We start from the raw sequence: 27,630 nt of genomic DNA, 5'->3' as shown, positions 1-27,630 counted from the left end.
CTTGGCCTTTCCTGTCTGGGTGGCTTTGAATTGAGATCATCAGATCTCAGCCTCTTGAGTAGGTAGGATTACAGGCATGAGCCACCATCATGATAGCCAGTGAGAAGTGTTTGTAAGCAGGGAAATTTGCCAAATAAACAGTGACTTTACAGCTATTATTTTTCCAGTGTGTCAAGTATGTTCTGTTGGTCATAAGATTGAACCTCTTTAAACTAGTTAACCTTTCAGAATTTCTATATTAATATTAGATAGACAGTTAATTTTTCACTTTAACTTCTGGGTGGCTTGGAAAAAAGCCTTTTTGTTGTCATAACCTAAAGAGGTTGTTTTAGTTTGATATCTGCTTTTTTACTTTTCCTAAAACTATTTAAAGACAGGAACATGAGATTTTATTAATCCTGTTTTAAATGAAATTTCTTTCCTTCTTCCCTTCCTTCCTTCCTTCCTTTCTTCCTTCCTTCCTTCCTCCCTCCCTCCCTCCCTCCCTCCCTCCCTCCCTTCCTTCCTTCCTTCTTTTTGTCAATCATGGGACTTGAACTCAGGGCCTGGGTGCTGTCTTTGAGCTCTTCAGTACAAGACTAGAATTCTACCACTTTGAGCCACAGCACCACTTTTGCTTCTCTGGTAGTTAATTGGATATAAGCCTACCTAGGCTGGCTTTGAACTGTCATCTAAAGAGATCTTAGTGTTCTGAGTAGCAATCATTACAGACAGATGAATAGTAGCAATTTTTTTTGGGGGGGGTGGGTCACTGGGCTTGAACTGGGCCTTCACACTGTCCCTGAGCTCTTCAGCTCTTCTTGGCTCTTTTTGAGCCAAGCCCCCCTTCCCATTTTTTCTAGAGGTTAATTGGAGATAAGAGTTTCAGGTTCTTTTGTGCCCAGGCTGGCTTTGAACCTTGATCCTCAGATCTCAGCCTCCTGAGTAGCTAGGATTACAGGCATGAGCCACTGTGCCCAGCTAATAGTAGCAATTTTGACAGGTCAGGTACTATTTTTAGTTAATATGCCTATTAGGACTATTGAGAATCAGTGCCCTTTGCTTCATTTCCTGTGATTAATAAAGAGTTAAATCTCATAATTTTTCTTTCATTCTTGGAAAGTAAGAACTAATAGCTACTCTTTCAATCTTTTAGTTTGGAATATGTGAAAGTTTTAACTCTTCGGGTTTCTCAGCACATGAGAAAGCATTAAGATTTGCCAATTGAGTTTGTGCCATATATGCTTTCGTTGCTTGCATATATTGAGTAGAACACATATAGTAACTGGGCTCCTGTGTGCCTAGGGCACTCATTAGCTCTACCAAGGCAGCCTGAGCAGAATAGAACTACTTGTCTCCTGGGCTGGCATTCCAGTGGAGTGAAAATTTCCTGCTTCTTAGGCATACGAAGCTATCTGGACAGGGTGAGGTAGAAGGGTCCAGTGCTTCACAGGTATCTTAACTAAATGACATGCTTCAGTTACATCTAGATAGAGATTATTAGTATAGGTAAGAGGCAGGACTAGGATTCTTTCTTGCTGAGCTATGCCTTAGATAATGGATTTTTGCCAGCCACTGTAATAGTTTTTTAGGTTTTTTGTTTTTGTTGTTGTTTTTCATTGTGTTTGTTTTTGGTCATTCTTGAGGCTTGAACTCATGGCCTCGGTACTGCCCTTGGGCTTTCTCAAGACTAGTACTCTACCACTTGAGCCACAGCGCCACAGCTTTTTCTTTATATGTGACACTGAAGAATGGAATCCAGGGCTTCATGCATGCTAGGTGAGCAAGCACTCCATCACTAGGCTATGCTTCTGCTCTGGGTCCTGGCTTTAGACAGTTTTAAAGTTCCTCTGTCCCTGGGATGGGATTCTGAAGCTGAGGAATGAATCTCCTGTCTCCAGACCTGTGTGTCACCCTGTGTACATGGCTGCTGGATGTGTGTTCAGAGCGCCTAAAGATCTGGGAGGGCCTTCTTTATGGAATTAGATTTCACTGGCATCAAGGGCAGCACTAAGAGCTCAGATTTAGTTGTGGGCATGGCTGCTGGCACAGGCAGTGGGTCTCTTCCACCACCCATCTTTCAGTAAAAAGAAAGTTTTGGCAGTTCCTGTCAGCCAGACAATGAGTCCAGCTGAGGTACATTCTTGAATGGCTCTGGATAGATCCTGGTGTGCAATAGTGTTGGAATAGGTGGTTCACGCCTGTCATCCTAACTACTCAGGAAGCTGAGATCTGAGGACCTTCGTTCAAAGCCAGCCCAGCAGGAAAGTCTGTGAGACTCTTACTTCCTATTAATCACCAGAAAACCAGAAGTGGCACTGTAGCTCAAAGTAGTAGAGTGCTAGCCTTGAGCTGAAGAGTTCTGGGAAAGCTCCCAGGCCCAGAAAAAAAAAAAGAAAGAAAAGAAAGGAAGGAAGGAAGGAAGGAAAGCAAGCAAGCAAGCAAGCAGGCAGGCTTTGTCAGGAAGACAACTTTTTTTTTCCTTTGGTGCCAATCTGAGCTTGAACTCAGCACCTAGGTACTGTTCCTAAGCTTTTGTCCTCAAGGCTAGCGCTTTATCACTTGAGCTATGGCTCCGTTTCTGGCTTTTTGGTAGTTAATTGGGGGAGATAAAAGTCTCATGGACTTTCCTGCCTGAGCTGGCTTCAAACTTCAGTTCTCAGATCTCAGGCTTCTGAGTGGCTAGGATTGTAGGTGTGAGCCAACAGTGTCTGGCTAACTAAACTCTTGATTATGGTTGAATGTTTGCCTTCCTTTGGGACTTTGTCCCTGTAAACATCTGTAGAAGAATCTCAGCAGTGACCAAGTGTGTACATCAGACTTGTATTTTTTAAAAAATCCTAGCTAGGCACCCATGGCTTATACCTGTAGACCTAGCTACTTAGGAGGCTGAGATCTTAGGATTATAGTTCATAGTTAGCCCAGTAGAAAAGTCCACATGAGACTCTTATCTCCAGTTAACCAACTCAAAAACTGGGAGTGCTGCAATAGCTCAAAATCATAGAGCAATAATAGCCTTGAGTGAAAGTGCTCAGGGACAATGCCCAGGCCCTGAGTTCAAGACCTACAATTGACCAAAAAAAAAAAAAATCCTTCCAGAGGTACATTGTAACACAGGTGTGTAGACAGTCCATGAAGTTCCTAGTACAAGCAGATTTGACCCCTGTGTGTAGAAAGCCAGCATCTGAAAGACAGACACAGCTTTCTTTCTTTCTTTCTTTCTTTTTTTTGCCAAATTACAAAAAAAGATCTTTTCTCCTCTGAGCATGGAAAACCAACACATAGTAGTTGGATTTGTGCCCTGGACATTGCCTGCCTGCCTGCCTGCCTGCTAAATGCAGAGCACTTAGTCATGACCATGAAATAGATACCCTATGTCATCCTGTGTCCTCAGATAGCAGACTGAGCTTAGACTCTTGTAGGGCAGGGTGTGGCTCATGATGCATGCTTTTTTTCTACATAAGATTTTTAGAGTAAGAGTCAGATTAGAAAAAGTAAAAGTGGGAAAAGTAAACTAAATTAAATACATAGAAAAATAACCTTTTTTTTTTTTTTTTTTTTTTAAAGGCCTGTGTTTTCCTCGTGTCTGGGTACTAGGGAGTGCTGGGCATACTTGAGAGATTACAACAGATGTATCCTTGCCCTCCCTCAAATTAATCTTGCTTGGGATGTTGGGTGAGCTGAGTGTTTACTAAATAGAGTTACAATGCACAAGAAAGGAAAAGGCCACTAAAAGAGGCACTATATAAGCTGGGTGTGGTGTTATATGCCTGTAATTGCAACACTCAGGAGGATAAGGCAAAGAGGGTCATGAATTTGAGGCTAACCTGGATTATGAAAGGAAACCGTGTCTCCAGAAAAATAAAGCACACTCAAAAAAATAAAGCACAAGGGCTGGGAGTTTGTCCTAGTGGTAGAGTGTTTGCCTACATGCACAAAGACCCAGGTTCAGTTCCTCAGTACCACATACCACATAGAAAAAAGCCAGAAGTGGTGCTGAGGCTCAAGTGGTAGAGCTCTAGCCTTGAGAAAATCCAAGGACAGGGCTCAGGCTCTGAGCTCAAGCCCAGGATTGGCACAAAAAATAAAAAATAATGCACAGTAAAAAATAAAACAAGATACGCACATACAAAAAACTAAAATTACAAAAGATGATTTAAAAGGAAAGATATAGACAGCTGGGCGTGGTGGCTCATGCCTGTAATCCCAGCTACTCAGGAGGCTGATATCTGAGGATCGTGGTTCAGAGCCAGCCTGAGCACCAAAGTCCATGAGATTTATATCTCCCATTAACCACTAGAGAAGGGCAAGTGGGGCTGTGGCTCAAGGAGTAGAGCCATAGCCCTGAGCTCTGAAGAGCTCAGGGACAGGGTTCAGGCCCAGAGTTTAAGTCCAATGGCCCACCAAAAAAAAAAAAGACATAGACAATAAAAAGGTGATATAATAAGTTATAAAAATGGCACAAAAAGCCAGGTGTGGTGGCTCATGCCTGTAATCTTAGTTCCTCAGGAGGCTGAGATCTGAGGATCACAGTTCAGAGCCAGCCCAGGCACTAAAAAAGTCCAGAATTAACCACCAGAAAACCGGAAGTGGCATTATGGCTCCAGGGGTAGGGTGGTACTTGAATAGCTCAGGAACAACGCCTAGGCCCAGAGTTAAAGTCCCATGACCAACCAAAAAAAAAAATGCAAAAGGGACAAAATATTAAGAGTAATAAAAAAGAAAATAGATGTGTGTGTGTGCACGTGTGCACGTGTGTTTCCAACACGTTCGCATGCACTGGTCCTGAGGCTTGAACTCAGGGCTTGGGTGCTGTTCTTGAGATTCTTTTTCTCAAGGTTAACATCCTATCGCTTGAGTCACAGCACCATTTTTTTTTTCCTGGCTTCAAACTGTAGTCTTCTGATCTCAGTCTCCTGAATAGATAGGATTATAGGTGTGGGTCATCAGCGTTGGGAAAGGAGCCTCTTTAAACTTGGGTCACTGTATAGGTACCAGAGGAGAGGACTCTTACCCCAGAATATGGGAAACATTGGATACTGAGAAAGGAACGTGCTTCCTTCCTTACCTTTCCTGGTTGAGGACCCTGCAACAAATGTCTTTGGCAATTTAGTGCTTCTTGAAATCTATTCCCAAAGGGTTTCTGTAGGCATTTATCTTAGGTGGTGAATGTGGCACTTAATAATTCTGGTGAGTTTATGTTAGGTAAAAATGTCCTGGCTGTACTGATAATAGCAGTCATAATGAGGAATAGATCTGAAGTCCTGGGAGAGCTGGCAGGTTACGTGGGGCCTTTGGATGTAGAACAAGATAGTAAAAAGAGGAAAGAACAGTGTTTTACCTGTTACTTAACTCCTCTTGGTAAGAGTGGGACCATACCAAATCAGAAAACATCTGAAGCATGAAGTTACGTTTCTTTCTCCTTTTGTGTTTGGTATGTTTTTCTGAGGCCTCAGAAGTGCAAACACTGATGTAGGAACTAACTATGTATTATACTTGATCTTAGCCAAAAGCCTGCGAAGCACCCCGGCAGTAGGGGTACCCGAAGATCCTGTCTGGAGGCACAGCAGTATATTTGAACTTCAGCAACATAGGCATCAAGACATGGAGTGAAGCTTAGTGCTAGTGGTTCACACTTTAATTCTAGCTACTCTGGAGGTTGAGATGATCAAAAGGATTGCAGTTCAGAACCAGACAAGCCGAAGAGCCTGTGAGATTGTCTCAGAATAACCAGCATAAAGCAACATTGGAAGTGTAGGTCAAGTGGTAGATTACCAGCTGAGTAAGCAAGCAAAACAAGTGGGAAGCCTTGTTCAAACCCAGGTATTAGACAAAACAAAAACAATAACAAAAAAGCTCTCTATTTTAGGAAGTTATAAAGTTAGAGACCCTTATCAGAGATTCATCTTTTCCCCTTTTTCTTCTCACGTGATTAAAATCCGAAATTTGGCAATTTTTACACTCAAGTGCATAGTTTTATTATTTTCTATATGTGAATTCATAAACTAATTTTTTTATTAAAGAATTTATTAACATTGATTTTTACATCATATTTCAAATGACATATTTAACATAAGTATTCTAGAAGGGAATCTCTATATACAATCACTGGCACTTAGATTTTAGAACATAATTAAAATTAGGCTGAGGATTTGTATGTCATAGATACATATTAATCTATGTAATAAAACATTATGTCTATAGAGTCATGTTTTATATGGAAGATATATATTTTTTCCTCCCAGTCCTGGAGCTTGAACTCCTGGCCTGGGCACTGTCCTTGGACACTTTTTGCTCAAGGCTAGTGCTCTGCCACTTGGGCAACAGTGCCATTTCCAGCTTTTTCTGTGTATGTGGCACCAAGGAATCAAACCCAGGGCTTTGTGCATACTAGATGAGCATTCTACCATCAGGCTACAATCCTGGTCCAATGGTGTATCTCTCTACAAAGGTTTATGTTTGTTTTATTTTTTTGTGGGGGGGTGGTTGTGGGGCTTGTATTTAGGACCTGGGCGCTGTCCTTGAGAGCTCTTTTTGCTCAAGGCTAATGTGCTTTGAGCCAAAGCACCACTTCCAGTTTCCTGGTGGTTAATTGGAGAAAGGAGTCTCATGGACTTCCTTGCTTGGTCTGGCTTTGAGCCATAATACTCAGAGCTCAGACTCCTGAGTAGTTAGGGTTATAGGTATGAGCCACCAGCACCCAGTTGCAATGGGTGCTTTTTCAACATTATTTTGGAAATGTATCCATTTTGGTGTTTTGAAAACAGCAGTTATTATTTATGTATTATAGGTTTTAGAATACTCTCATGTACATTGAGAAAGAAACCTTAATGGGGTTTTATTTATTTATTTTTGCTGATCCTGGGGCTTAAACTCTGGGCTTGGGTACTGTCTCTGTTCCTTTTGCTCAAGGCGAGCACACTGTCATTTGAGCCACAGTGCCACTTCCCAGTAGTTTATTTGACTAGTTTATTGTAGATAAGAGGCTTCAGACCTTGATCCTCTGATCTTAGTCTCCCGAAAAACTAAGATTATAGGTGCCCAGCTTCTTAATAGGTTTTCATATGAGTTGTGTTAAACCTTGCATTAATGTCTCAAAGGTACTATAAAAAGTTTTTCACAACATTAGTGCCTTCAAATAGCACATATATTTATTCCCTCATAGTTCTGGAGAACAGAAGTCCAAGATGAAGGTGTTGGCAAGGACTGAGCTCCCTCTGGAGGCTCTGGGGGGGAATCTGTTCCTTGCTTCTAGCTTTTTCAGGCTGCCAACATTTTTTTGCCATCCCTTGGTTTGTGGATTCATCACTCTAGGCTCTGCCTTTCACATCACTTTCTCTGTGCATGCGTGCCTGCCTGCCTGCCTGCCTGCCTGCCTGTGATTTCCTCTGACAATCGTAATTGAATTTAGAGCCTACCCAGATAATCTCACCATGTCAAGATCCTTACTTTAATCACCTTTCCAAAGACTCTTTATAACATCTTTACAGGTTTCAAGGATTAGGGCCTTGAGATCTTCTACTGGCTGTTTTTTATTTATTCAAAACCTGCATTTTGATTTAGGAAGAATTGATGTTTTTACTATAGGTTTCAATCTTTGGTTTCTTTCAACAGTGTTTTATAGTTTTCAATATATAAATCCTATACATATTTTACTAGATTTCTGCCTAAGTATTTTCCTTTTTCTGAATGATTGAAATGATGTCATATTTTAGGTTTTGGTGTTCACATGTTCACTGAATATATGAAAATATAATTAGGGACTAGAGTTGTAGCTTAGTGGTGCAGTGTGTTAAGTAGAATGTCAGGGTAGACATTCTCCGCAGAAGCATTGAGGGGACAGTACATGACTTTGAAACCATTGCTGAAGTGTAACTTCTACTTTTCTTCTTTTACAGGCTCCGGGTGTTCTGGAATGGAGCAAGTGTGCAGAGGGTGAGGACCCAACTCTGGGACCATATTACTTGTCTCCTTCCTTAGCGAGATTATCAGCTTGAGCAAATCAAGCTCATGATAAAGATGTTCGTGGGCCTCTCACTACTCCCCCTCTGGGGGAGGACCTTTCTCCTTCTCCTCTTCATGGCCATGGCTCAGTCCCGCTGGCCAAGTGAACCTTCAGAGGCTGTCAGGGACTGGGAGAACCAACTGGAGGCATCGATGCACTCTGTGCTTTCCGATCTTCATGACGCCGTTCCCACCGTGGTTGGCATTCCTGATGGCACCGCTGTCGTCGGTCGCTCATTTCGGGTGACCATTCCAACAGATTTAATAGCCTCCAGTGGAGAAATAATCAAGGTGAGATTGGATTGTGTGAATGAGAAGTTCTCATGTTCCATTTTAATTTTGGTGCCTTTTCCTTCTTAGTTGTAGGCTGTAGTAATTCTGGGTTGCTCCTCTTTTGAGGGTCCCACCTTGAAAAATCCACTACTGTGTACTTTGGAAAGTCTCTTGGTTGTTGATTTAGGGATTTGATAAGAAGCCTGGCATGTGTATAAGAAAAGAAGTCGCCTTTCCTAAACCATAGAGGTAAATTCTAAAATACAGAATTTGTAAGTACTTTGGACTTTGTGTTTGTGCATGTGTGCGCTTGCCCTTACCTGCACTTGTGCTGCTACTGATGCTTGAACTCAGGGCCTTGTGGTCTTGATTGTTGTTTTTGTTCACAGTTGGCCCTCTACCATTTGTTTAGTTCTGTCATACGTCTTAGATTTGCCTGGCTTTGAACCAAAACCAAAGTCTTCAGAACTCAGCTTCTTGAATAGCTTGAATTATAAATGTGATTCATCTATACCTGTCCTGACTGAACTTTTTTTTTTCTTCTTCTTCTTTTTTTTTTTCCTTATCAGTCCTGGAGCTTGAACGCAGGGCCTGGGCACTGTCCCTGAGTTTCTTTTGCTCAAGGCTAGCACTCTACCACTTCAGCCACAGCGCCACTTCTGACCTTTTCTGTGTATCTGGTACTGAGCAATTGAACCCAAAGCTTCAGGCATACTAGGCTAGCACTCTACCGCTAAGCCACATTCCCAGCCCCCTTTTTCTAATTTTTTTTTTTTTTTTTATTGCTAGTCCTGGGCTTGGACTCAGGGCCTGTGCACTGTCCTTGGTCTTTTTCTCAAGGTTAGAGCTCTGCCACCATTTCTGGCTTTTTTCTATGTATATGGTACCGATTTTGGCCAAGATTACCCGGCCCCCTTTTTCCAATTTTTTTTTCCATATTTTTTTTATTGTAATTAGTAAAAGGGTTACATGATATTTGCTAGATAGAAGGTGCATTAATTCACATACATTGATACCCTTTCACATGTCTTGGCCTTTTTCCAATTTTTAAAAAAATTTTCGTGTGCTAATACTGGGGCTTGAGCCTCAGGACCTAGGTGCTGTCCCTGAGTTTATTTTTAAAAAGAAGATATAGGGGCCGGGAGTTTGGCCTAGTGGTAGAGTGCTTGCCTAGCATGCACGAAGACCCAGGTTTGATTTCTCGGTACCGCATACATAGAAAAAAGCTGGAAGTGGTGCTGAGGCTCAAGTGGTAGAGCTCTAGCCTTGAGAAAATCCAAGGACAGTGCTCAGGACCTGAGCCCAAGCCCAAGACTGGCAAAAAAATAAAAAATAAATAAAAAGAAGATATAAGCCAGGTGCTGGTGGCTCATGCCTATAATCCTAGCTGTTCAGAAGGCCGAGATTTGATGATCAAGGTTTGAAGCCAGTCTGTACATGAAAGTTGGTCATACTCATCTACAATTAAACACCAGTGGGCTAAGAGTAGAACTGGGGTTCACTGATAGAGTCCTAGCTAGCCTTGAGCACAACAAGCTCAGGGACATTGCCAAGTGTCAGGGACAGTGTTCAAGCCCCATGACAGGCATCAAAAGAAATAATTCAAGAGCGGGGCACTGGTGGCCTCACGTCTGTAATCCTAGCTACTCAAGAAGCTAAGATCCGAGGATCACAGTTCAAAGACAGCCCAACAGAAAAGTCCTTGTGAGACTCTCCAATTAACCACTTAAAAAGTGGAAGCCAAGCTGTATGGCACAAAATGGTAGAGCATTAGCATTGAACAAAAGAGCTTAGGGATAGTGCCCAGGCTCTTGAGTTCAAGCCCCACAGCAACCACCCAACCCTCCCCCCCAAAAAAAAAATGCTTGCTTAGTATTACATAAGGCTCTGGGTTCAGTCTACAACTCTGAAAAGATAAATTAATTTAAAAAAACAAAAAAAACACTACCCAAGTGCCAGGGGCAATGCCTATAATCCTAGTTGCTCAGGAGACTTGAGATCTGAGGATCATGGTTTGAAGCCAGGCTGGGCAGGAAAGTCCATGAAACTTTTATCTCTAATGAACTACCAGAAAACTGGCACTGTGGCTCAAGTGATAGATATCTAGCCTTGAGCATAAAGAAGTTCAGGGACAGTGCCTGGGCTCAGGTTTAGGTCTTCCTCTTAGATGGTAGGTAGAGATTGTCTTTGCATCTCCTGAATTGACGAGGCTACCTGTCTGCAGTTCCCTTCCAATGTTTAATTCCAATAAAGCTTGTGGAGTTTTTCCGTTTCTGGTTCCTCTCAGCTTCCTTGCTTGCAAACAATGTGGACTTTTCCTCAACCCAAGATGTCCGCAGGCTGGGAGCAGCCCTTCTGGGCCTGTGCTCTCAGCTGCTGGCATGGGCGCTGTCGTTGTTCTCCTGGTAACAATGGATACTCTTTTTAGCCAGGAAGAGGAGTTCATGAAAGGAGTATTTCTTTGGATGCTTGAGAGCTTTGTGGCAATCCTGCCTGCGTGAGATGAACTGCAGTTTCTTCCTGCCTCGAGTGGGTGTTCCCTGGTTCTGAATGAAACCCTTGTGAGCACGGCACACCACATCAGGAAATGTGGGTTGGCAAAGGAAGGCATCCTTGATAGTGGGCTGTCAGAATAGAATTTGTCCAGATTCATCAACTCAAATACTTAATGATAATATAGCCTCTGTGTGGTTTTTTTTGTTTTTGTTTTTGTTTTTGCCAGTCCTGGGCTTGAGCTCAAGGCCTGAGCACTGTCCTTGGACTTTCTCAAGGCTAGAGCTCTACCACTTGAGCCTCAGCACCACTTCCGGCTTTTTTCTATGTATGTGGTACCGAGGAATCGAACCCGGGTCTTCATGCATGCTAGGCAAGCACTTTAACCGCTAGGCCAAACTCCCGGCCCCCTTGTTTGTTTGTTTTTTTTTTTTTTGTTTTTTTTTTAAGTTACAAACTAGATGAGTAATCAACCAGCAAAAAGCAGGAAGTAGAGGTATGGCTCAGTTGGTAAGAGTGTTAAAGCCAAGTGAGAGCACAAGGTCCTGACTTTAAGCCTTCGTACTGGCATTACTGACAAGAAAATGGAAAGAACAGGACAAAGTGAAAAATAGGTTGGTGTTAGGGATTAGAAGGGAAAACTGATTTGTGTGTAGATGTGTTTGTCCTGGTATATGTCTTGGACCTTGTTTGCTCAAGGCTAACAATGATCAAGGCTCAAGGCCTGAGCTGCACCTCCACTTCTGACTGTTTGGTGGTTAATTGGAGATAAGTCTCATAGACTTTCTTGTCTAGGCTGATTTTGAACCCGCATCCTCAGATCTCAGCCTACTGAGAAGTTCGAATTATAGGCATGAGTCACTGGTGCCTCACTTTGGGAAGAAAGAGATTAATTTTGTTTTTAGTTAAGACCAGTTTCCATCTAGTGAAATGGTTTATACCTTTGATTAGAAGGGAACTGGCCCGGTTGGACAAGGTTGTTTAGAATATGATCCTGTGGCCTTAGTGTTGGAGCTAAGTGCAGGTTATATGTCTGCCAGCTAAAGCATGGATACAGCTCTGCCGTAACTGAGTCCTCTTCCACCATGGTTCTGTACTTCATATGGGAAGAAAGACCTAGGTCTGTGGCTCAAGCAAAAACTGTGCCATCTCCTTGTGGCTCAGTCATATGGTTACCTTGTTCCTCATCTGCAGAAGGCTGTGTGCAGATTTGGCTCACTGTTACAGGTCATGGCACAGGAACAAGTACCAAGTCTCAGGCTTCTTTAAAGAGACTAGCTCCTGCTCCCTTCACTGTTTAAAGAAAACAGTCTGCTCTGATGACCACCTCATATTTAAGTGTTTCCAAAGTATTGATAGTCCACTGCCAATAGATAGCTGCAAGGTTGGCCCAGCTCTGCAATTTGGTCGAGGGAGCTGAAGGATCAAGAGTCATCAGATCTGAAGGAAGGTAGGGACCTTGCTGAAACAGGGTGCATTGCTTCAAAGGTTGCTACTCAACTCCCACTGGCTCCTGCTCTGTCTCAGAAGCATCCGTGCACTATTCAGAGGTAGAGATAGAATCAGACAGCTTCATGAACGTTGTGTTTTGGGCTCTCATTTGCAGCAAGTCCTCTTCTCTGCCCGTGTTCTTTAGCTTCACCCACTCCTAGCAGACAGGTTTTGGCAGGTAAGCAACTCCCTGATTGTTCCCAGCCTCTGCCTGGTTTCTCATAGGATCTCAGCTTCTCCCCTTACCTTCAGACCCAATTTCCCTGTATGCTTTGGGTTATATAAACTGAGAGATAAGGCCCCACTGTACATTGAGTCCAAAGTTGTCTGGGAAGGAAGACTGGGGAGTGGAGCCTGGACATGCTGTGAGCCAGTTGGTATAGTGATATGACATTCATTTATTTAGTTTCCTGACAGTCCACAGGAGCAGGAAGGAGTCAGAACTGGCAGTCAGTATGTGACTTGTCCTGTAGTCATATGGGGATAGGATCATTTCCCCCATGTATAAATGAAGACAGAGCTAAGTTTGAGTCAAGCCTCAACCTGCCTGGAGCTTGGAGTCATAAAGAAAAATGGGGTTTTTGTCTGTTAGGCTATGATTATGGGGATGGAGTTCTGTATTGTCTGGAACCTACTGGCTCTCAGAAGGAACTTCCACGTCCTTCACCACTAAGCGCTGGGAGGAGGAGGAGGAGTATTCCAAGGTCTCTTTTAAGTTTTGAAAACTGGAGAGGGAATCTTAGAGTCCTATACGTGAGGAGGTTTTATTTTCATCCTCAAGCACCTCTGTAGTGGCTGGGGCTGAAGTGAGTGTCTTTGAGGAGGGGGAGGAGCCCATTGAGGGAAAGGAATCGCCAGGGATTATGGATGCTGGCACAACCCTTCAGGCATACTTAGACTTCCCCAATGGCCTCGAAAATCCAGAGAATGCCAGCTTGCCTGTGACTTGGCTAGGATCCTGTAGAAATCAGATTGTTGTTCTCAATCAAAATAAAGCTACCAAATTCCTTTTTTTTTTCCTTCCTTGGATAGTGTTTCCCTATGTTGCCCAGGCTGGTCCCAAATTCCTGGCTTATTATTTCCCAAGTAGGTGAGACTACAAACACAAGCCATCCTGCTGTACTTAGAGGCACCATTTTTCATCTCTTACCTCTCTATTTAAAATTGAATGTTTTAACTTGCTTTCACGAAACCTGGAGTTTTCATTTTTTGTGCGTGTGTTTGTTTTGTGATACTAACGTGTTAACAGTGTTACTTGTCAGAGGTAAGATAAATTTATAATTCCCAAGGCTAGTAGCTTTGGCCTTGGAGTGGCCTGAGTTTTTTCTGTAAGAAATGTCTGAGAGCCTAATTTTGATTGTGAGTTGGTAAAATAGGAAGACAGATGTTTCTAGGAAGCAGGCCCTTTCTCTGTTTTCTTAGTTAAAAAAAGTATGTGTGGGAGGGTGTCCTTTGTGCTGGGTAATCTTGGCCAAGATCGGGTATAAAACTCCACATTATTCTGAGCTCTAGGGCATCACCTCTCCAGAAAGAGACATACATGTTCAAATGCCAGCATTGACTGCCCTTCCATGGTGAGATCTTAGGTGAATTATTTACCTTCCAAACCAGCCCATGTGGCAGCACAGGTCTTTCATGTCAGGTGAATGGCTACAGCTCTCTGGGGGAGAGGAGTTGGCTTCCACAACAAGAAATAGAATTGTTCCATAAGCCTATTGCAGAACTCAGGAGGGGCCAGTGGTTAATCCTGGTGATGGTGTCTGTGGTATGCAGCTGTAACTCATGCCTGTGTCTCATCTAGGTGTCAGCCTCGGGGAAGGAAGCACTGCCATCTTGGCTTCACTGGGACCCACGGAGCCACACGCTGGAAGGCCTCCCCCTCGACACTGATAAGGGCATGCATTACATCTCAGTGAGTGCCGCCCGCCTGGGGGCCAATGGAAGTCACGTGCCCCAGGCCTCCAGTGTGTTCTCCATTGAAGTCTACCCCGAAGACCACAGCGAGCCACAGTCCGTGAGGACAGCTTCCCCAGACCCTAGCGACATAGTGTCTTCTGCCTGTGCTGCAGATGAGCCAGTGACTGTCCTAACGGTGATTCTGGATGCTGATCTCACCAAGATGACCCCAAAGCAAAGGATCGAGCTCCTGCACAGGATGCGGAGCTTCTCAGAGGTGGAGCTTCACAATATGAAGTTGGTACCAGTGGTGAATAATCGACTGTTCGATATGTCAGCTTTCATGGCTGGCCCAGGCAATGCAAAGAAGGTGGTAGAGAATGGGGCTCTACTCTCCTGGAAGCTGGGGTGCTCCTTGAACCAGAACAGTGTGCCTGACATTCGCGGTGTTGAGGCCCCTGCTAAGGAGGGTGCAATGTCTGCCCAGCTTGGCTATCCAGTGGTAGGCTGGCATATTGCCAACAAAAAGCCCCCTCTTCCCAAACGAATCCGGAGGCAGATTCATGCCACGCCCACCCCTGTCACTGCAATCGGACCCCCAACCACGGCCATCCAGGAGCCACCGTCCAGGATAGTGCCCACCCCTACATCACCAGCCATTGCCCCTCCAACAGAGACCATGGCTCCCCCTGTCAGGGATCCTGTGCCCGGCAAGCCCACGGTGACCATTCGGACTCGAGGTGCCATTATCCAGACCCCCACCCTGGGCCCCATCCAGCCCACTCGGGTATCAGAAGCTGGCACCATGGGTCCTGGCCAGATTCGCCCTACCATGACCATTCCTGGCTATGTGGAGCCCACAGCCGTCGTGACTCCTCCTACAACTACCACCAAGAAGCCCCGAGTGTCCACCCCGAAGCCCGCAACGCCTTCCACGGATTCCTCAACCACCACGACTCGCAGGCCCACCAAGAAACCACGGACACCGCGCCCAGTGCCCCGAGTCACCACCAAAGCTCCCATCATCAGATTGGAGACCGCCTCCCCTCCCACTCGTATCCGAACCACCACCAGCGGCGGGCCTCGCGGGACAGAGCCCAACCAGCGCCCCGAGCTCAAGAACCACATTGACAGGGTGGATGCCTGGGTGGGCACCTACTTTGAGGTGAAGATCCCATCAGACACCTTCTATGACCTGGAGGACACCACCACCGACAAGCTGAAGCTCACCCTGAAGCTTCGAGAACAGCAGCTGGTGGGGGAGAAGTCCTGGGTGCAATTCAACAGCAACAGCCAGCTCATGTATGGCCTGCCAGACAGCAGCCATGTAGGCAAACACGAGTATTTCATGCATGCCACAGACAAGGGGGGCCTGTCAGCCGTGGATGCCTTTGAGATCCACGTGCACAAGCGCCCCCAAGGGGACAAGGCTCCCGCAAGATTCAAGGCCAAGTTCACCGGGGACCCCGTAACCTTAACAAACGACATCCACAAGAAAATTGCCTTGGTCAAGAAGCTGGCCTTTGCCTTCGGGGACCGAAACTGCAGCACCATCACCCTACAGAATATCACACGGGGCTCCATCATTGTGGAATGGACCAACAACACGCTACCCATGGAGCCATGCCCCAAGGACCAGATTACGGCACTGAGCCGGCGCATTGCCGAGGACAGCGGGAGACCCCGGCCTGCCTTCTCCAATGCCCTGGAGCCTGACTTTAAGGCCGTGAGTGTTGCTGTGACGGGCTCCGGCAGTTGTCAGCACTTGCAGTTTATCCCTGTGGGGCTCAAGAAGTTTCCCTCCACTGTGCCACCCACCGAGGTGCCCGACAGGGACCCCGAGAAGAGCAGCGAGGACGACGTTTACCTCCACACGGTCATTCCCGCCGTGGTGGTGGCTGCCATCCTGCTCATCGCTGGCATCATCGCCATGATCTGCTATCGCAAGAAGCGGAAGGGCAAGCTGACCCTCGAGGACCAGGCCACCTTTATCAAGAAAGGAGTGCCAATCATCTTTGCAGACGAGCTGGATGACTCCAAGCCCCCACCTTCTTCGAGCATGCCACTTATCCTGCAGGAGGAGAAGGCCCCCCTTCCCCCACCCGAGTACCCCAACCAGAGCGTGCCCGAGACCACTCCTCTGAACCAGGACACCGTGGGAGAGTACACACCCCTGCGGGATGAGGATCCTAACGCACCTCCCTACCAGCCGCCACCCCCCTTCACAGCCCCCATGGAGGGCAAGGGCTCCCGACCCAAGAACATGACCCCATACCGATCACCCCCTCCATATGTTCCCCCTTAACTCACAAGCGCCTGGGTGGAGGCAGGGGTAGGGCAGGGGCCTGGAGACAACTCCGTGTTGTCTGTGGAGACCGGTGGCCCAATAGACCATTGCCCACCGGTAGCCAACACCCAACCTAGCACACACACTGACACACAGGGCCTGGACAAAGCCCGCCCTCTCTGGTCCTCCCAAACCCCCAAAGCAGCTGAAGAAAACTTTGGGGACTTTTTTTTTTTGAATTTTGAATTTTAATTTTTTATTTTTTTGCCTAACAGCTTTTTGTTTGTTCATAGAAAATTCTTCGCTGCGTTTTTGATGGCTGGCTCTGAAAGCACTGTTTGAGTAGAAGTAGATGGAGGGGAGCGAGGAACCGTGAATGAACTTGCAGACAGAGCTGGGCAAGCCCCCCAGCTCTCTGCAATTTGCCTTTAACACTAACTGTACTGTTTTTTCTATTCACGTGTGTCTAGCTGCAGGTTGTAACATGGAAAACAGTTAGCTAAAGATTTAAAAGTCAAAAGGACTTTGAGAAGTTAAGGTTTAAGTTTTTACATTTAATCTGCTGTTTACCTAAACTTGTCTGTATAATTTTGGGGTGGGGATGGGGAATTGCTTTGCTAAAAATCAGCTCCCAGGGTTGTTTCAAACTTAAGAGAAGACCAAGGGACAGTAATTTTTTTATCAAAGGAATCCTATTTTTTCACACTTTGTCAACTTGGTTGCTCTGATCGACCAGAGCCTTGACTGGGGGCCTCCTGGCCCTGGCTTGGGCCAGGGCCCTGGTGCTGGGTTTGTTCTCCCGCTGTTGCCAGGGGCTGGAAACCAGAGGCGCCTCTTGGGCCGAGGACATCTCCACCTCTACCCCATGCACGCTAGTGGCCTACCACCCAGGGGGTCTTCATTTCCACAGAGAAGGGACTCCAAGAGGCAATGGTGGCTGAGGCCCCCAATCTAGGTGCTCCAGGGTGGGCCAGCTGCTTGTGGGGGGGCACTTGAGGAGGTCGAGGGACTCGACCACATCCACCTATTTTCTTTTTTCCCTTCTCTCTGTGGTTTCCTCACCACCCCTCTCCAAAAGGAACGCCGTGGTTTTTTGAGACACTCAGTGGAGGGACATTTTGGTGAAGATGCAATATTTTTTATGTCATGTGATGCTCTTTTCTCACTTGACCTTGACCCCTTTGTCCCAACAGTCCACATCCTGACCCCCCCCCCCCCCCGACCCCACTCCCATCCTTTCTCTCTGGCGCTCCAATCCCAGGCTTGGGCCTTGAACAGCTGGAAAGGGTCTGGTGGGGCCGGGGCAGAGTGCCAGCAATAGTTCATAGTAAAAAAAAAAACAAAAAAACCTGTGGGCTCTCAAAGCTAATTTTTTACTAAAGTTTTTATACAGCCTCAAATTGTTTTCTTAAAAAAGATTTAAAAAAAATGGTGATGCTTACAGCAGTTTGTACAAACTCTTAGTGTTGATTCCATGGAACTGATGGCTTTGCTCATTTTGATCCTCTCCCCCCACTTTTCCTAAAGGGTTAAATTCTAGAATTACACTGGGACTTTTTTTTCCCCCCTCTCCTGTGTGTTTTGTTTTTAAAAAAGACTTTTTTTTGCCTTTTTTAGCAGAACATCCGTCCATCCATCTGCATCTCTGTCCCATGACTCAGGGGCACCCACTCTGCTTCGATCCTTCCTCCTTTGGAAGAAAACCATTTTTGAGCATGACTTGATGTCTTTGAGTTATTTTGGGTACCTTTTAGTTTTTGGGAGGAATGCCTTTTCGCAATAATGTATCCCTTCCCTGCTGTAGGGTGGATGGGTGGACCCAGGCTCCCGCTGCAAACGGAGCAGCTACTTCTAAGCCATATCGACTTTTGTTTTGTTTAATTTTAATTTTGCAGAGGATGGACTGCCTTGGGAGGGGAGGGCCAGCAGGAAATCTCTTGTTTTTGCTATTCTCCAAAGAGTGGTTCCCTTTGGGCCTTCTCAGCCCACAGAACCCCTCTTCCTGCCCCAGCTAGTAGCAGGGTACTCTGGAGTGAGCAGGGCCCTTGTGGGGACAGTTCTGTAGATGAGGGCTTCATGGATGGCTGATAGTCAGGCCTTGTGCTTCCAAGCCCAGGTCCAAGCTGGAGTTTGCCTGATGCCTCATCAGAGTCAGGAACACAAGTGCAATCTGACCTGGTGGAATTTCTAATGACCTTGGTCAAGAAATCAAACAATCCCCAATGTTGTTTCCAGGTGAGGGCTTTGAAAGGCATGTCACATAGCTCCGTTGCCCTTAGCAACCCCACCATTGGGCATTGCCACGCAGAGAAGAGGCTGGCCCAGAATGGCTTGTTGCCATAGCAACTGGAGGCAATGGGGCAGTGAACAGAATAACAACAGTAACAATGCCTTTGCAGGCACCCTCCTCCCTGAGCACTGGGCTGGCAGTGGCCACTGGACTCTGAGACAGAGAGCCAATCTCACATTCAAGTGTTCACCAACCACTGATGTGTTTTTATTTCCTTCTATATGATTTTCAGATGTGTTTTTCTGCATTCTGTATAGAAACATATCGAACTAAATAAAAGCAGTGTCTTTATTACAATGCCATGGCCTTCGAGCATCTTATTTCCCTGAACACAAGTGGTCATGTTAACAAAATGAAGAGGGGATCTGGCCAGGCTCATTGGCTTGGGGGGCTAGGGGGAACTCATAGCCTTCACAGAAGCTCTGAGGGGGCTGGGTGTGTGCCCTAGAAACTGCTGACATATTAACTCCTTTTGTTTGGTGTTTTGCCTTGGTGTTAGCCAAGACCAATCTCAATATCCTTATTTGTGAAGAGAGGGAGAGTCACACAGAATCGGTAAGCTTGTTGTCCCACAGAAGGGCAGGAATCCTTCAGAATGGGCTCCTAGGCAGGAGGGATAGATACAGCTCCATCCTAAGCTCCTGTTTTCTTTGTCTGTGGGCTTGGAACTAGCCAGTCTCCTTGGTGTTGGTCTTGGATAGAAACAAAGGGCAGTTTTCTGCCTAGGCTGCTCTGTAGATCATGGCTGTCCGATCTGAAATATACTGGATAGCTAAGCCTGACTGAGAACCTAGAAAGGGAGGGTTTGCTTGGGATATGGTACCTCCTCTGGCCATATCACTACCCCACGGTCAATATTCAAGACCTAGAAAGGAGATTAGTCCTATAACCACAAATAGAGCTTAGTTCCAGAGTGGGGAAGTTGAAACTCCCAACAACTTACTGGGAGTTGGGGCCAGAGTAGACAGCACTCTGCTAGGAGGAGGTCAGCTTGGGCTATACTAAGAATCTGTCTCAAGAAACCAAAGTCCAGGAGTGTGGCCTAGTGGTGGAGTGCTTGCCTAGCATGCATGAAGCCCTAGGTTCGATTCCTTAGTACCACATTCACAGAAAAAGTCGGAAGTGGCTCTGTGGCTCAAGTGGTAGTCCTGAGTGCAGAGCGGCTCAGGAACAGAGCCCAGGCCCTGAGTTCAAGCCCCAGGATTGGCAGTAATAATAGTAATAATAATTTGTTTGTTTTATAGAACAGCAAGGAATTAATTATGTGGAGTCCTTACTGTGGGATGCTGGGTAACATTTCCTTATGAGGATTCTAGAAGATACAGAGGAGGAGAAACGGTATGAGATTCAAAGTCAGGGTGCCTGTTTCCTGAGGTTTAAGTCTTTCTGTAGGAGTGGCTCATCTGAGGGCAGCTTGGGGTAGGAACAACCTGAGACTTGCTCTCTGGGGGTACTAAGCCCCACTGTTACCAATTAGTCTGTTCATATCCATGTGGACAGGCTCGGGATAGGGGTGGGGGCAGCTCTCAGCCTTGGTAACTCAATTCTCACACTTCCAGCCACCTGCAGACAGGTGTAGCGACAGATCTGGGTCCAAGAATGGTACAGTACCTCTGTGCTTCCAGGAGGTGGCGCCAGAGGATAAACCAGTCAACAGTGGGCAGAGCTGACCAGGCCGCTAGTGGGTGGGTCTTAATGGGGGCGCGGGGAGGGTGAATGTTAGCAAAGGCCTTTGTTGGGATGGTGGGCAGGAAACAAGGAGACCGCACCTGAGACACCTCTCTCTTTCACAGTTTCTTCAGAAAGGAAAGCCAGCAGGGAGAGGAAATGTGAGCGTTTACTGGGGGACTTTCCGACGCCTTTGGCTTCTGAAAGTAAATCTCAAGGTATTGTACTTGGGAACCAATAAGAACTAGTGCTTTTGCACATTCCTTTATGTTAGGTTTTTGTTTGCCTGTAGGTTTTGTGCCCTGTGCCCCAAGCTAAAGATGTCACTATCAGCTTGGGTCTTGTGCTTGTTGGGTTCTAACTTTTTAGAGTCCTATGCACACGCTGTCTATCCATCCATCCATCTATCCAATAGCCCCAGAGACAAGGGTCATTGTCGTTTATTTTGACAGAGATAAGGGTCATTGTCTTTCATGTGTCCAGTGTAGTGATTGGAGTATGAATGAGAGGCTGAATGGTTATCTCCTATGATCCCCCAGCAACATAGCACCCCTTTAACCCTGTTTTCTTGGGTCTTAGGCAGCACATCAGCTCATTCGTGGAACTTTAACCTCCTCAGGAACAGGGGTGCTAGGTTAGACTGGTGGTTAGACTGACTACGACAGGGATTCACCTATTCTGTGAGCTCACGGTCCCTGGAGCAGAATAAAGAAAAGGGGGTGAGCTGGGCACTGTTGGTCACACCTGTCATCCTAGCTACCCAGGAGGCTGAGATCTGAAGATCGTGATTCGAACCCAGCCCACATAAGAAAGTCTGTGAGACTAGTATCCCCAATAAATAACCCGAAAACTAGAAGTAGAGCTGTGGCTCAAAAGTGGTAGAGCACAGCTTGGAGTGACAGCATCCAGGCCCCCAGTTCAAGCCCCATGACCAACCAACCAACTAGCAAACAATAGTGTTGAGAAGTGAGCCTTGGTTGTAGTTAGCATTAGTAAAGATGGGATGGGGGATGGGAGGCGGCGCTGTGCTGTCATGTAGCAGATGGGATATACCTTTGCCTAGCCTTACTAGGAATTCTCAGTCTGCCCTGTCAGCTCTTTGTCAGAAAGATTGTCTTCCAGGAAAGCTGATGCCCACTCCAGGCTTCCCAGCTGGAGGGGTTATTAATACATAAATAGCAGTGGTAACCCAGATGTTACTGCCCATCTGATACGTGCTCTTACCCAGCTTAGAGCCTTGGGGAGCCAGAGAGGTTTCTCTGGTCCCTTGAGTATGTTGTGCTGGCCCATGGCCTGGCTTGCTGATGCTGTGGCCTATCAGTTGTCTAACCCTGGACTGCCCCCCAGGGCCTGGGGTTGACGAGCAGTGAGGCCAAGTCTAGATATGGAGATCACAAACAGTAAAAGACAGAGTTGGTTCTACAAATCATAATTGCTGCTATATTTCTGGGATCGGGCATAAGACTAGCCTCATCCTAGAACTCAAAAGAATTAGCTGAGCCTGGGAATGTAGTTTAGCGGTAGAGTGCTTGCCTAGCATGCATGAAGACCTGGGTTCAACTCCTCTGTTCCACATACATAGAAAAAGCTGGAAGTGGTGCTGAGGCTGAAATGGTAGAGCTCTAGCCTTCAACAGAGAGAGGCTCAGGGACAGAGTTTCAGGCCCTGTGTTCAAGGCTGGCCCAGGACTGACCAAAAAAAAAAAAATTAGCTGAGCACTGTAATCCTAGCCACTCTGGAGGCTGAGATCTGACGATTGTAGTGTCAGGCCAGCCTAGGCAGGAAATTAAACATGTGTTTGTACACACACACACACACACACACATGGGAAAAAAAAACAACAAAAACGTGAAAACGAAACTGTGGCTCAAGTAGTAGAGTATTAGCTTTGAGCACAAAAGCTCAGAGTCAGTGCCCAGGCCCTGAGTTCAAGCTTCAGGACTGGTACTAAATAAATGAGTAAAATTTTTAAAAAGATTAGCCAAATTTAATTAAATCTAAAACATCAGTTACTGCACTGTGCCTGAGCTTCTTTTACTCAAGGTTAGCACTCTACCACTTGAGCCACAGAACCACTTCTGGCTTTCTCTGTGTATGTGGTAATGAGGAATCAAAACGAGGGCTTCCTGCATGCTAGGCAAGCACTCTACCACTAAGCCACACTCCCTGCCCAACAGGTGGCATGTTCTATAGTTGATTAGTAAGGAGATGTTCTCCAACCATAGTCCCCGCTGGGTCTAGTATTGGCTAGGAATTAGGTACTGGCTGAAGGAGAATGAATATTTGCATTCATGAATGAGGTAGGTGGAGCCAGCTCAGAGGCCCGCCTAAGCAAATACAGAATGACAGGGAACTCAGCCTGTTTTGACTTAGATGTTTGCAACTTGGAGAACCATGCTTCATTATTTTTTTTTCTTCTTGTCATAACAAGCCTTCAGAAGTATATAACTCTTAATAGCAATGGGACTTAATTAGCTTTCTTGAAAGCAGTGCAGGGGTGGTAGGTTAGACTGGTGGTAAGCATTTGTGAAGAGTTTTTTTACTACCTCTTTTGCACATACTGAAAAAATAAATACTACAACAGAGAAGGTATCAAGTGAACTGTATACTTTTGCCAAGTGCTGGTGGCTCATGTCTGTCTTCTTAGCTACTCAGGAGGCTGAGATCTGAGGATCCATGAGACTTTTTTTTTTTTTTTTTGTCAGTCTTGGGACTTTCCTCTAGCACCTGCCATGATGAAAAAAAAAATCAATCCTGGGTAAACTAGATTATATGAAAAAACAAGACCCAGAAACTGAACCCTGTTTCTCTTCCCTTTTCTTCAAATATTACCTTGCTTTTGGCCCAGTTGGCCTTAGAGTTCCTGGCATTCTACCATCTCCTTGTTCTTCCAAAATTTGCCTTCTAGTGACTCATCTTTCCAGTAACTAGGCCTTTTTTTTTCTCTCTCTCTTTTCTGTCTTTTTTTTTTTTCTTCTTCCAGTTGTGGGGCTTGAATAGTGGGCCTGGGCACTGTCCTTGAGCTCTTTAGCTCTCTATCACTTTGAACCACAGTATCATTTCTGGTTTGCTGGTGGTTCACTGGAGATAAGAGTTTCACAAACTTCCCTGCCTGGTCTGGCTTTGAACCTCCATCCTCACATCTCAGTCTCCTGAGTAGCTAGGATGATAGGCGTGAGCCACTGATACTCAACTTTCCTCAGCCTTTCAAATGCTGGATTATAGTTGTATACCTCTGTACTAGGCTATTGATGCCTGTATTCTTCTCATAACTGTCTACTAGCACAGGCTAGAAAAAGAAGTAGACATATATCCATCTGTCGTTTCCATTTTGCTATATGGACTGAATCGTCTCACATCTCTTCTTTCTTCAAAATGGCTGCCACATGTGTGTCACATGTCATGCAGAAGTTTAGGGGTCTGGGAAATTCTTACAGGGTCTCCAAGTTAATTTTGTCCCTTGTGGGAGGGGACAGAACCTGGACCCAAGAAAGAAAGGCACCAGACACACCACACAACTGTTTGGCATAAACTGAGAAATTTGGGTATTTGCTGTCATCACATACAATCAAGTTTTGTGAGTTCTTCTGCATGAAGAGAGCTCAACAACCCTTTCAGGAGGAGAAAAGGTAAGCAATCTCAGCATGCTGCCTGCTACTTATTAGGTCAATAGTTTCAATGGTAATATAGCTAAAGGGCTTTCTGGAGTGCTTTTAAGCCTGGTGATTGGTGGACCCCCTGGGAAATGCAAATGAGGGACGTGCTAGCGGTGCTGGAGAGAGCCACGCCCATCTCAGCTTGTTGAAGGCCAGCCCACATGGTATAACAGGTGGAGAAGTTTCTTCTAATAAGGAATCTAGTCTCAGACTAAAGGAAAGAAATAAGCTGGGCACCGGTGGCTCACATACATCTGTAATCACAGCTACTCAGGAGGCCGAGATTTGAGGATCAAGGTTCAAAGCCAGCCTGGGCACCAAAGTCTGGGAGACTTTTTTTTTTTTTGGTCAGGCCTGAGCACTGTCCTTAGACACATTTTACTTAAGGACAGCACTCTGTCACTTGAACCACAGTGCTACTTCCGGCTTTTTCTGTGTATGTGGTTCCGGGGAACCCAGAGCTTTGTGCATGCTAAGCGAACATGCTACCACTAAGCCACACTCCCGGCCCTGGGAGACTTTTATCTTCAACGAACCACCAGAAAACCAGAAGGGGCACTGTGGCTCAAAGTGGTAGAGTGCTAGCCTTGAGCTGAAGAATTCAGGGACAGAGCCCAGGTCCAAAGTTCAAGCCTCAGGACTGGTCAAAAAAACCCCAAAAAACAGGCAACCAAGCCTGGAGTGGAGATGAATGGCGCAGGCATGCTCCTGAGAAGAAATAGAACTGTGTGAGTCAGAGAGGAAGGGCTCCAGGATCCTACACTCCCAGGTCCTCCTGGGTCCACTGCCCTGTGCCTTTTGTTACCAAGGAAGCAGACTCCAGAGATATGCTTATAGTTAGCAATCACTCTGAAGAGGGCAACACCCCAGGCCTGCAAGCTAATTACCCTCACTGGAACCAGTAGAATGTTGATTTGAATCTGTAAAAAGACACAATTTCCTTAACTTTCACAAAAGCAGTATCTAAACAACCTGGTGGGGTGCTGGCAATTTACACCTGTAATCCTAGCTACTCAGGAGTCTTGAGATCTGTGGATTGTGGTTCAAAACCAGTCCAGGTAGAAAAGTCTGGGAGTCTCATCTCCAATGAACCAGTAAAAAGCCAGAAATGGAGGTTTGGCTCAAGTGGTAGAGTACCAGCCTGGAGCAGAAAAAAATCCAAGGGAGAATGAGTTCTTGAGTTCAAACCCCAGTACCAGCACATAAAAACAAATAACACCAGATCCCAGTGGCCCATACCTGTAATCCTAGCTACTAAGGAGGCTGAGATCTGAGGATTTGGGTTACAAGCCAGCTTGGGCAGAAAAGTCCCTGTGAGACTCTTACCTGCAATTAGCCACTTCAAAACTGGACGTGGTTCTGTGGCTTAAGTGGCAGAACCCTAGCCTCGAGCACAAAGAGGTGCAGGGTCAGTGCCCAGGCCCTGAGTTCAAGCCCCACAACCAACCCAAACAAACAAACAAACCAATAAACATCCTTTCTCCCTTCCAAGCAGCCCAGCTCACACTGACTTGTGGTTATAAAGCTACAGCAGCTTGGTTTGGAACACAGTCAAACTACTGGCCTGGCTGTAGTGCTTGTGTATGTTTTTCTCCAAGAAGATAGTGGCACAAAGCCTTCAAACCCCCCAAACCACTAGAGAAACAAATAATAGTAGAGTTGTCATGTATGTGCCAGGCTTCTGTCCTTGTGTTTTCCCTGCCACTCTGCTGTGACAATCCCTCTTTCCTAGAGGGTCTGTTTAATATCCTAACTTTGCACATTAAGAAAGGGAGAACTTACTGAATCTAAGGCCTCATTTGGGCAGTGGTGAAAGCCCAAGGACAGTGCCCAGACCCCGAGTTCAAGCCCCAGGACTGGCAAAAAAAAAAAAAAAAGTCACAGAATTTCCTGCCAGAGCTGGCTTTAAATTACGATCTTTAGATTTTGGCCTCTTGAGTAGTTAGGATTACAGGCATGAGGCACCAGCTTCTGCCTAGAGGCTTTTCTTAGCTCAGCGGTCCCAGGTTATTCTTTTTTTTTTTCTTTTGGTGGGTCATGGGGCTTGATCTTGACCTGGACCCTGTCCCCTGAGCTCTTCAGCTCAAGGCTACCACTATACCCTTGATCCAAGCCCCACGTCTCCTTTTCTAGAGGTTAATTGGAGATAAAAGTCTTAGGTTCTTTTGTGCCCAGGCTGGCTTTGAACCTTGATCCTCTGATTTCAGCCTCGTGAGTAACTAGGATTACAGGTGTGAGCCACCTTGCCTAGCCTCCCAGATTATTCTTAAAGGCAGCAGATATAAGGCCAGGAGTAAACACACACGTGTGTGTGTGTATTTCCTCATTTTCTTATACGCTCAATCCCAGGGCCTCCTCTTCTTTGATCTAACACCACTGCTCTGTCCACCTGTGCTCACTGAAATATCTAGATCATTCTAGGTTAGAGTAGAACTGCTAATATCCCAAGTGTTAAATTCTTCATGATTAGGAATTATGAGTCCAACTTACTTAAGCCCTTTTATACAGCCTGGATCTATAAAAGCAGAATTGTTTGCAAATTATAGCCTGGGTTTTCTAGGAAACATTTCCCCTCAGGAAAGTATTCCTAAAGGCTGTAAGCAGAACCATCAGGCAGATGATTTTGAGTAGTATAAAGCCATTGATCTGGAAATGTGAGGTAGACAAATAAATGAGCAAGCTCTTAAAGACAGAGGAAACCTGTAGCCCCTTCTCTAAACAGCCCCCAACCCTCTAGTTCAGGACCAATTTCAAGATCAATTTGCCAGATGCTGGTGGCTCATACCTGTAATCCTAATCTCAGGAGGCTGAGATAGGAGAATCATAGTTCAAAGCCAGTCTAGGCAGAAAACGTCATACGCCGCCTCTTATCTGCGATTAACCACCAGAAAATCAGAAGTGGAGCTGTGGCTCAAAGAGGTAGATGAGTAGCCTTGAGCACAAGAGCTCGGAGACAGTTGATTTATTTTTTTTAAATCAACTTTTTCCCCCGATCCTCAAGGTCACAGGGCTTGTCGAGGTGGTTCTCCACCATTCCCGAGGGTGCTTGCTCGGGACCCCCCATTGTGAATGACACGCCCCAGCATTCTCTCTCCATCCTCCTGTATACTCCTGTATATCCCCCGGGGCCCGCTTGGGTGCCCCCCACCCTTCCTCCCCCTCCCCCTCCCCCTCCCCCTCCCCCGGTCTGAGGTTTGAGGCCTGTGTTCGCTAAAGACCCAGCCTCCACAACCACGGCTGGTCTCTCAGATGACCAGAGTCTCCGCGATCGCGTTCCCGTTGACTTGTCATTTATTTATTTTTTTTAAGTAGCCATGCAGCCGCGGACGAGCGCTACGCCCCACGAGAGCCGCGTTGACCCCCGCACGGCGCATGCGCGGGTTCTTGGCGGCGTTTTTTTTTTTTCCCGGCGACCCCCGAGGCTGAGGAGAGCTCACGAATATTCCCGGGGTGGGAGGCGGAAGGAGGAGAGGTGAGAGGGAGGGGCTGGCGGGAGCGCGCCTGCGCGCGCGCGTGGACGGGCGTGTGAGGAGAGAGGAGAGGAGGGAGGGGCGCGTGGGGGGAGAGGAGGCGTGTGCTGGGCCGTGACGCGC

General features: G+C 46.2%; 1 protein-coding gene across 3 annotated transcripts in view; it reads left to right on the top strand.

The window, feature by feature from the left end:
• Positions 1-19,010, top strand: part of Dag1 (dystroglycan 1) — a 36,648-nt gene extending 17,638 nt beyond the window's left edge. For all 3 annotated transcript variants that reach the window (XM_090323669.1, XM_090323667.1, XM_090323668.1), the window contains 2 exons: positions 7,878-8,274; positions 14,042-19,010. In XM_090323669.1, coding sequence (XP_090179795.1) covers positions 7,990-8,274; positions 14,042-16,441 — 2,685 coding nt within the window. In that variant the 5' untranslated portion in view covers positions 7,878-7,989 and the 3' untranslated portion in view covers positions 16,442-19,010. The remainder of the gene's footprint in view (positions 1-7,877; positions 8,275-14,041) is intronic.
• Positions 19,011-27,630: the final 8,620 nt, after the last annotated feature.

This window comes from Megascapheus bottae, chromosome 32 (genome assembly GCF_031878675.1).
Source record: "Megascapheus bottae isolate mThoBot1 chromosome 32, mThoBot2.hap1, whole genome shotgun sequence".
NCBI lineage: Eukaryota > Metazoa > Chordata > Mammalia > Rodentia > Geomyidae > Megascapheus > Megascapheus bottae.
The sequence above is the reverse complement of the archived record's forward strand: the minus strand, read 5'-3'. Positions and strand labels throughout refer to the sequence as shown.